This window comes from Sycon ciliatum, chromosome 1 (assembly GCF_964019385.1).
Source record: "Sycon ciliatum chromosome 1, ocSycCili1.1, whole genome shotgun sequence".
Taxonomy (NCBI): domain Eukaryota; kingdom Metazoa; phylum Porifera; class Calcarea; order Leucosolenida; family Sycettidae; genus Sycon; species Sycon ciliatum.
The window spans coordinates 95,403,714-95,413,134 of record NC_088643.1 but is presented as its reverse complement, the minus strand read 5'-3'; the positions used below and the strand labels follow the sequence as shown (position 1 = coordinate 95,413,134).

General features: G+C 48.0%; 2 protein-coding genes across 2 annotated transcripts in view; one reads left to right on the top strand and one right to left on the bottom strand.

Annotated features, from left to right (window-relative positions):
• The window catches only part of LOC135806651 (uncharacterized), a 7,297-nt gene extending 6,425 nt beyond the window's left edge, over nucleotides 1-872 (top strand). The window contains exon 4 of the mRNA XM_065320879.1: nucleotides 1-872. This exon is cut by the window's left edge and continues 511 nt beyond it. The gene's annotated coding sequence lies outside the window, so the exon portion shown is untranslated.
• Nucleotides 873-1,525: 653 nt separating this feature from the next.
• The window catches only part of LOC135806650 (calcium homeostasis endoplasmic reticulum protein-like), a 31,579-nt gene continuing 23,683 nt past the window's right edge, over nucleotides 1,526-9,421 (bottom strand). The window contains exons 17-21 of the mRNA XM_065320878.1: nucleotides 8,536-9,213; nucleotides 7,641-7,720; nucleotides 6,710-6,801; nucleotides 6,288-6,387; nucleotides 1,526-2,234 (exon numbers count right to left, since the gene is read on the bottom strand). Coding sequence (XP_065176950.1) covers nucleotides 2,224-2,234; nucleotides 6,288-6,387; nucleotides 6,710-6,801; nucleotides 7,641-7,720; nucleotides 8,536-9,213 — 961 coding nt within the window. The 3' untranslated portion in view covers nucleotides 1,526-2,223. The remainder of the gene's footprint in view (nucleotides 2,235-6,287; nucleotides 6,388-6,709; nucleotides 6,802-7,640; nucleotides 7,721-8,535; nucleotides 9,214-9,421) is intronic.

The following is a 9,421-nucleotide window of genomic DNA, read 5'->3' as shown; positions in this document are numbered from 1 at the left end:
GATGTATAGCAGCAACAGCATGTGCAGTTGTAGCCTGCATCAACACTGTGGCTGTACAGTGCATGCAGCAGAGCACAGCCTACAGTCTACATCATGCATATGCATAGCTAAGAGCTGCTGGATCAGTGCAATGAAGCTATTGTCAATTTTATACTCTACGATTTCAGAAATTTTAGGTGCTCAGAATTCTAGGCCGCACGAGTGAAAAATAACCAGACTAAGGTGAACAGGATTGTTGATACAGAGAAGCAATATGATGGACGACGTGTGTCAGCGTTTGTTTAGGTAAGGAAGAGATGCACCGAAAGTACGAAAATATAGGTAAACCAGAAAGTTGTGAAATTTCAGTATACGGGCATTCTCATCATGTCCTCAAATCTTCTTACCATTACACTCATATAATATGATAGTAATATACACCGGTATGTACGCTTGAGTTCTAACAGTCCATCATTGTTATAATAATATATTACGGTGTAGGCACACACTGTTACATATGTCATAATTATTATTGTCTTATAAATTTACATGCATACTACTTCAAACTAATGCTGTCACATACACCATGATACACACGCACAATCTTAAAAGATTGCTTCAATGGCAGTGCTTTCTTTCAACTGTACACACACAAACACACACGTGCGGACATGCCCCGCCTGTACGTGCACACCTGCTTGACCGTGATTTAAACCCAAGTGCCATTGACCTGCTGAGCAGGCAGCAAGTGCACAATTCTATAAAATAATTAGAGTATTGTATTGTTATGGTTTCCATGCAATACATGAACGAATGTTAATTATTTTCTGTTATTCTTTTTGCCCGTACAAGCGGCTTCAGAGATGTTTGAGAGAAAGGAAATCCGTTTCCCCTATTCAACTGTGTCACCGGAAAGACGAGGACAGTCTAGTTGTAGTGAAGGTGCAGTGCAAGACAGTGCTAACGTTACCAGGCCGGCAGCCATGCACACAATGTGACAGTTATACGTATTGTATGTGTAGGGCTCCCTGAGTGCTATAGGGCTTGAAAGTGCTACGTCACAGCATAGCAACAATTTCAAAAATTCAAAAATTGGATCCACTTGGATCCAGTTTTTGTATGGATCCAAGCACATTTCAAGCCGTCTTACTCTCAGCAAGGTGATGTAACCAGTGAAACTGACCGATTTGGCTACTGGGGGCGGGGTTACAACTGGTGGCGAAATAAAAGTCACACCTGCATGCGACATGAGTGGGTTGCTATGCACCCACATACTTAGGCAATAGCAAAGTCACACCTTAGTGGATCCAAAAATAGAAATCTGATGTCAACTTACTACTCCCTGGCCGTTTTGACGTCATCACTTTCAAGCCCTATTGTGTGTAGTACAAATCCTACTTCAGTACCTGGTGCAGAAAGGGCATAAACAAGAGTGCATGAGCAGGGCATGGTACATGTATACAATCATGATGTAACGTTAATCCCAATCAACACGAAATACACGCACTGTATGCATGCCATACGCGTTGCAGAGAACTACACACGATTGTATGTTGAGAAAATTCAGTATCATTCTATGAATAGGAAACAATGTGTACTTTCCACAAGACAGAGCAACGCCGGCACGGACAGTGGACTTGTCAAAAGACAAAGCAGCAGCAACACCGACATGTGTAATGCAAACACAATGGCTCAAGAAAGATCGGTGGCAGCTGACAGAACAGTCTTCAGTAGAGCAATATGGTAAAAACAGGATGAGAAATCATGACAATTGGTATCTTTACACATATACGCACACGTGCATCATACGTGTGAGTTAGGAGGTGCATGTATGCAGAACATACTTGTCTAGGTAGGGAACAGCCAGCATACACTAGCCACATACATGTCCATGTACATGCTGCTGTAAGAGGACTCGATGGGTGTGTTGCATGTTGGCCTAGATACTTCGAAGTAGAAAGCAAGCAAAGAAACAAATTCAAACAATGCAAAACGTATGCAAGCTGTTGAATGTAAGAAAGTCATCTGAGGACCACATAATGCATAACGATAGGAGGTCATATCTCATGCGCATCAGCGATAGATATGTACAGCAAAGAGAAAAGATGACACGTGCCCAGCACAACTGTCAACATAGCGTAATTAGAACACCGCAGCAACTGCAACGGCAACAAGAGACGAAGTACAAGAGTTGAACGACAAACCAACGTCCCTCCATTGGTTATTCCACAAGCGACACTGCCTCTAGTGACGACCTAAACGAACAAGAAAAGCAGCACAGCATCAGCACACACATTACAATCATCATCAATACAGCCATTACATCATCAATACAGCCATTACATCATCAACACAGCCATTACATCATCAACACAGCCATTACGTCATCAACACAGCCATTATGTCACCAGCCAGCACAGCCATTACAATCATCATATCCATGATGAAGATCTGTTTAGTACATGTGGTAATTTGGGCCATTTAGAGTTGGAGGGTACATTTTGAAAGTACCACCGGCCGGTATCCCCTCTCATAGGAACCAAATGTCCAAGAAAGGCAACAGGACACCTCCATCACAATTAGGCCGTCACTACACTGGTTTGGTATGGCAGGCTGAACTCCTGCCACCTCTCGTTGTATCCCCTTCGAGAGTTCTAACTGTTCCAAGACAACTGTTTCAGGATGAATGAATGAATGACGCAGGAAAGAGTCCTTCGACGACGAGGACCGGTATGCAGAGTAGCGACGTTCAACGTGCGCTCGCTGCGAAGCAATAGCAAGAACACATCAATTATTCTCGACTTTGAACAATACAGACTTGACGTGCTTGGCGTGACGGAGACATGGATAAGCGGCTGTGGAGTCGATGTTCTAGAGAATGGCCATACTCTGTATCGTTCTGGTGACCCGTCTGCTCGCGCAGGAGTCGCAGTCCTTGTAAGCAAGCGACTCGGGACAAATGTTGTATCGTACAAATTTATTTCCGACCGCTTGGTGGTTGTCCGCATGAGAGCAGGCCCGCGTTCTGACAGCAACTCGATAGTGGTGGTTTGTTGCTACGCTCCCACCCTACAACGCTCGATGACCCATCCAGCGGAGGCAGACGCCTTCTACTCCAGCCTGAAGCAAGTCATGGCAAAGGTGCACCATCGTGACGAAGTGTGGATCCTTGGCGACCTGAACGCAAAAGTTGGCAGTTCACAACCCGGAACCTACAGTCCGGTTGGACATTTCTCCAAGCATCTCCAGAGTAATGACAATGGTGAGCGTCTCATTGAATTCTGTGAGGAAAATGATCTTGTACTTACAAACACTTTCTTCAAGCACTGCATGTGTAACCGCTCAACTTGGTTTGCAGACGGGCTACTGCACGCCAATGGGAAACCAGTAAGAAACAAGATCGACTTTATTATCATGCGGCGATCGAATGTGCTGAAAGTTGTAGACTCGAGATCCTATGGAGGTTTCGTGACACGATCAGACCACCACCCCGTGATAGCAGATATCAAGTTTGAGTTCTGGCGGTGCCAACATCAGCAAAAGTCAGATGCGCTGTGTTTTGCTAAATACAATGCTCCAACCTCAGACTCAGCGGTGCAATTCCAAAATGCGCTATCGGAGAAGCTACCAGAATTTGAATCCCTGCCCATGGGAGACGCCTCGGCTGTCGACTGTGCTTGGGCCGCATTCAAGACAACATTGCATGAATCGGCCTCTCAGGCATTCGGCACATGCAGTCGCCCACAACAACTGATCAAGACATCTGATCCTACCATTCGGACACTATCCGAACAACAGAAGCAGCTGCACATTTTAATCAACAGAGAAAACAATTAGGACAAGAGACAAGTACTGAAATCAAATCGGAATAAGGTGCTGCACAAAATTCGATCTCTCCTAAAGACCCAAGAAGACCAGTTCTGGCAGGACAAAGCCAACGCTGTTGACGCCAGGAGACCCGACGCCAGATCCTATTTCAGCGCAATCCGACAGCTGCGTGATCTGCGTGGGGGGCAAGAAGTCGCATCGTATTCAGCTGGCCAATGAGGATGGAGAGATCGTAACTGGTCTACAGTGGAACTTGGACAAGTTCCGGGAGTATTTCTCATGAGTATTCTACAACTCTGACCTGCCCACGGACCTAGTAACCGAACAAGTGGTGTCTGAACCCCCCTTCACAATTGAGGAGGTCAAAGCAGCTATTCTCAGTCAACGAACAAAGGGAGCCGCTGGGTGTGATGGGATAAGTGCAGCGATGCTGAAATCCGCCATGGACATCATCGGAACATGGTTAGCAAACCTCTTCAATGCTGTGCGGATCCTATGCCATTGCCCAACCGATTTGGGATGCGGAGTGTTGGTGCCAATTTACAAGCCTGGCAAGCAGATGGGAATACCGAAGAGCTACCGACCCATCACGCTATTATCTGTGGTGAGGAAAGTGCTGACATGTATTCTGAACCGTCGAACGCGGACAGCAGCAGACAGTTACGTAAGGGAGTCTCAAGCAGGATTCAGACCAGGCCGCTCAACAGCAGACGGTGTGTTCTATTCAAGAATGCTGTGTGAACGCGCAATGCTTGGTGATTGGTCATACTCAGCAGCGCTGCTGGACTTTAGTGGTGCATTCGACACCCTGGTTAGGAGTACAGCGCTGGACAGGATGACGGTGGCGGGGGCGCAGACATCGACTGTATCAGCATTGATCTCAAACACAACAGCCAGAGTAAAAATTTCCAGCCAGCTTGGAGAGGCCTTCCCCACGAACATTGGAGTCGTGCAAGGTGACCCGCTATCGCCCACTATGTTCAATATGTATGCCGAAGGAGCCATGCGGAAGATCGACGCAGTTAGTAGCCTTGCAAGAACTCAAGATGTACCCTCACCTTCAACACAATACGCAGATGATACAACTATGCACGCATCATCGAGGAGTGCTGTGGAGACCATGGTAGCCACATGTGAGCCGATCTTCAAAGAAGACAACCTCAACCTTAACGTACAAAAAACCGTATATTTAACTGCTTCCCGCACTGATGCATCGTGGAAAACGGTCAAGCTCCTTGGTTCCTTGCTGGACTCCACGGAGGATGTGGCAGCCAGGATCGGTGCAGCGAACCGAGCATTCGGCTCGATAGCATGGAAGCGGCATTGCCTGGACTCACGGCTTTGCATGTTCTCGGTTCTCATTGTTCCAGTGCTGCTGTATAACTGCGGCCTGTGGACCCTCACGAAGCGACAGAATGAACAGCTAGATGTATGGCAGAGAACAAAGCTCCGTTATATCTTCGGAGTCCACTACCCGCACTGCATATCCAACCAAATCCTGTATGAAAAATCAAAACAGCAACCAATCAGCAGGGTCTGCAAGAGAAGACGTCTCCTATGGTTCGGCCATGTTGTTCGGGAAGGTCCGGGCACGGCTTCCTATGGCGCGCTAACCATGGCCATCAACACGTCAAAGATCAAGCGTCCACGAGGACGACCGAGGCTTCGGTGGATTGATGTGGTGAAATCCGACATCTCCCCTCTCGGACACACGCTCGAGGATTGCCTCAACACTGCACGGGACAAAAAGCTATGGCTGGACTTCATTGACAAATGTACATCGGTGTAAAAAAAATGGCATGTACTTGTCATGTGCTAGAACCTGTATATGTTTTTTCCGTATGCTATTCTTCCTGCTGCAATCTATTTCATGATGAGACAGTTGACAGATGCGTGGAACCCATTATTTGGGAGACATGTGACCTGTACTATTATTATTATTACACTGGCTCCCGTTCACGTCTACGGTGAAAGTTCCAAAATGGGTGGTGATGTCATCACACAGGCACAGTCCTTGCCCCGTACACTGCACGTGGGTAAGTTTTTGGTGAAATTAGTTATTATATTATTATTATTTATTCTTCTTTTACTAGGGAATTCCCAACAGGCGTCAGCGCCTTTTTACAGGGAACCCTAGGTATAATTTGATGGATGAGCGAAATTCAGCTGGTGAACTAAACATGCGGCAAGCCGGTGGAAGTGTATTCCGCCTGGCAGCGCCCAAATAAGAAATTGCACTAAAGCCATATCGGGTGTTAGCGGAGGGCAGAACAAGAGCAGCAGTTGCACCCCCCCCCCCCCACGTCTACATTTCCCGTTTCCTTGGCTGCCGTTTTCACCTCGTAACATGGATCATCATGGCAACCGACCAAAAACTCCTTACGTGGATGTAGACACTGTGCACTGTACGATACTGTAGAGGGGTGATAGTCTAAGCAAATTAAACAATTGGAACTAAAAGCTGGTTGCGTTTAACATACCTTGATAGCCAGCACGCGATCCACCGCGACTTGCACCGTACGAATAGCTTTTCTGCCGTCGGAACGAATCGAATGGGTCATGCATGTTGACACCAACACCCTGGATACAAACACACACACATACACACACACACACACACACACACACACACACACACACACACACACACACACACACACACCACATTCGGACCTTTGCTCCGTGCAATGATAGCATCAGAAGCTGCAGTATCTCTTGTGCTGAGTCAAATCATTGGGCCGACTGAAGTCCCTGCCACAGCCGCAAATGAACATTCTAGGCTTTTGAACAGCCGGCCGGGGACGATGACACACGAGACGCCAGCACGCCAGCACCCCCCCCCCCCCCACACACCCACCCACACGTATGCACGCACACAAATGAGTGAACAAAAGCGCCATACCTTGAACTTGTCAGCCTTGTCGCGTACTTCACCACCAGAAACTGGTTCTTGAATACCTTGTTCACTAGCGCCCAAACCAGCACCTTCCCAACCTAGACACCCACCACAATCCATGCGCAGAAAAACAAAGATCTTTAAAACTTGTTTTTAAACCCATTGACCAATACTCTCCCCATTCACCTAGGCGAAAGAGACAAGCAATAGGACAATGCTAAGCAACTTGATGTTACTTGTACTGAGGCATTCCACTGCATCAATCAGGGAATAGTCAGGAAAAACAACGGAATGCAACGAGAACACCGTGCCTTCATACACCCAGAACTACATTAACAAAGAAGGCAGAACGAAACTTTGCTTGCAACTTGAGTTTGACGCTATACAATTCTCAGGCAAAACCTAAACAGCACTCCGTCCATTGTGGTATCGAGTACTGCGTGCACAGGGAAATCATATCTATGGTGCACCACATGTACACTGCACTCACACACACATGCAAAGAAATACAGGAGTCAGCTGACAGACTGAACCCCCTCCCAAGACCAGCAGCAGCAGAACGGCCGACTATGCAGCTATCATGAAGCACAATGATGTCATACAGCAGCAGGGTTCTAGCCAAAGGGGGGTGGGGGGGGGGGGGGGGGGGGGCAGCGCCCCCCCCCCCTACTCTGTTTGCGCGCCCCCCTGTGAAAAATTGCCGCCCCCCTACTCATTTTCCGATTTTCGTGTTTTTCATGCATAGATGGTTCATAAAGGCACATTTGTCTTGGGGTGAAGTCAGGGATTCGCCCCATACGTTGCATTTGGCGTGGCAAGACAATTATTGGAAAGTGGAAAAATGGGATATGGGGTAACTTTTTCCCATGCCCCCCCCCCCCCCCCCCCCTACTATTTTGACCTGGCTAGAACCCTGAGCATGATAATAACAACTAACCCATTCGCTGCATCATGCGATGACCAATGTTATCTCCTCCCAGTCTCTCGTTGGGATCCCGTGGCACACTGGCCGCGGCACTTGGAAATAGAAAAGAAGAAAACAAGGAGAACACTTTCTGTCAGCAGTCATCGCCTTTGCATAATGTGTCATATAATAGTTTTAGAAATTCAAAAAAGGGATAGCAATGGCACTACAGCTGCATGTCTGCTTATCCAGCCGTCAGTCATCCGACATGTTTGCTTATGCGACAGTGAACCCACGGCTCATACACTGCGTACTTACAATACCTTCAAGTGAATGTTGAGAGTGAGCATCAAGAAATGCTGCCTTTATGCAACGGTACCGGCACATCAGTCTATGCAGACACGTACAGTACTGACTACTGGTCAAAGAAACCCAACCTCATGAATAAAAATAGCGCCGAGCGCTATGCACACTGTGCTGGGCACTGGAACACTGTGCTGTGCACTGAAACACTGCGCTGTGCACTGGAACACTGCGCTATGCACACTGTGCTGTGCACTGGAACACTGCGCTATGCACACTGTGCTGTGCACTGGAACACTGCGCTATGCACACTGTGCTGTGCACTGGAACACTGCTAGCACATTATTCATGAGGTTGGATTTCTCTGCGGGCCAGAACTGTGCATGTACTAGGATATGATGTGAGCATGATGAATGCTCAGGTGCAATTGTAGACTCATGCATTACAAGACAGCTGTGTAGCTTGAGTTTTCCAGGATATTCATTTATCCCCACCGTGTCAGTGTCAGCGGTCCTGAGGGTACCGGATCACTGACATGCACCTATGTAATAGATACTAGTAGGCAGACGAAGAATCACGAGGACAAGTTGCTACTTAAAACACATACATGGAGCTTGAAACTTACAAGATATCCGCAGCAGTAGCAGCGGCAGGCGCGGCAGGAGCACAGCCAAGATCACTAGCTGCATGATGATCAATTGGTCGATGATCCACTAAAGACGGATCGGAGTATGGCGGTCGGTCCACACCACCTCTGGTGTCAGCATAACGCTCCCTGTCTCGATCACGGTCTCTGTCTCTGCCTCGGTCTCTACCTCCTCTGTCACGATCGCGATCCCTGTCACGATCTCTGTCGCGATCTCGGTCTCTGTCCCTGTCCCTGTCACGATCCCTGTCACGATCCCGGTCACGATCCCGGTCTCTATCTCTGTCTCTCTCCCAGTCTCCAGCTCTATCAGCAACGCCATCACGATCACGATCCACAGGACTACGATCCGAGAAGGCCCTGTCATGACGATCTGGTGCGGCTAAACCTCCTCGGTCAAACCCAGGTCTATCCCCAGGTCTATCCCTGGGCGATGGAGAGCGTTGTCGATCAAAACCAACACCCAATCCTGCTCCTCCTCCGACTCGGTCAAATCCAGGCCTTTCCCTCGGTGACAAAGAGCGTTGTTGATCATGACCAACACCCAACCCTACTCGGTCAAACCCAGGTCTTTCCCTAGGGGACGGGGAGCGTTGTCGATCGCGGCCAACACCACCACCACTGCCACTACTGCGACGCACAGGAGAGCGTGGTGATCTGGCAACACAAAGAACACAAACAAGCGGAAAGAAATCCCATTGGAATAAGAGAATCACTTTCACAGCAGAACTTCTCTATTCAGCTGGAGAAGGGGTAGAGCTGGTACAGAGCACAACACACACACAAGCATACAGGTAGTAGTACATTGGATGGGTACTTTGCAGCACACATGCACAACACACACACGAGCATACAGGTAGTAGTA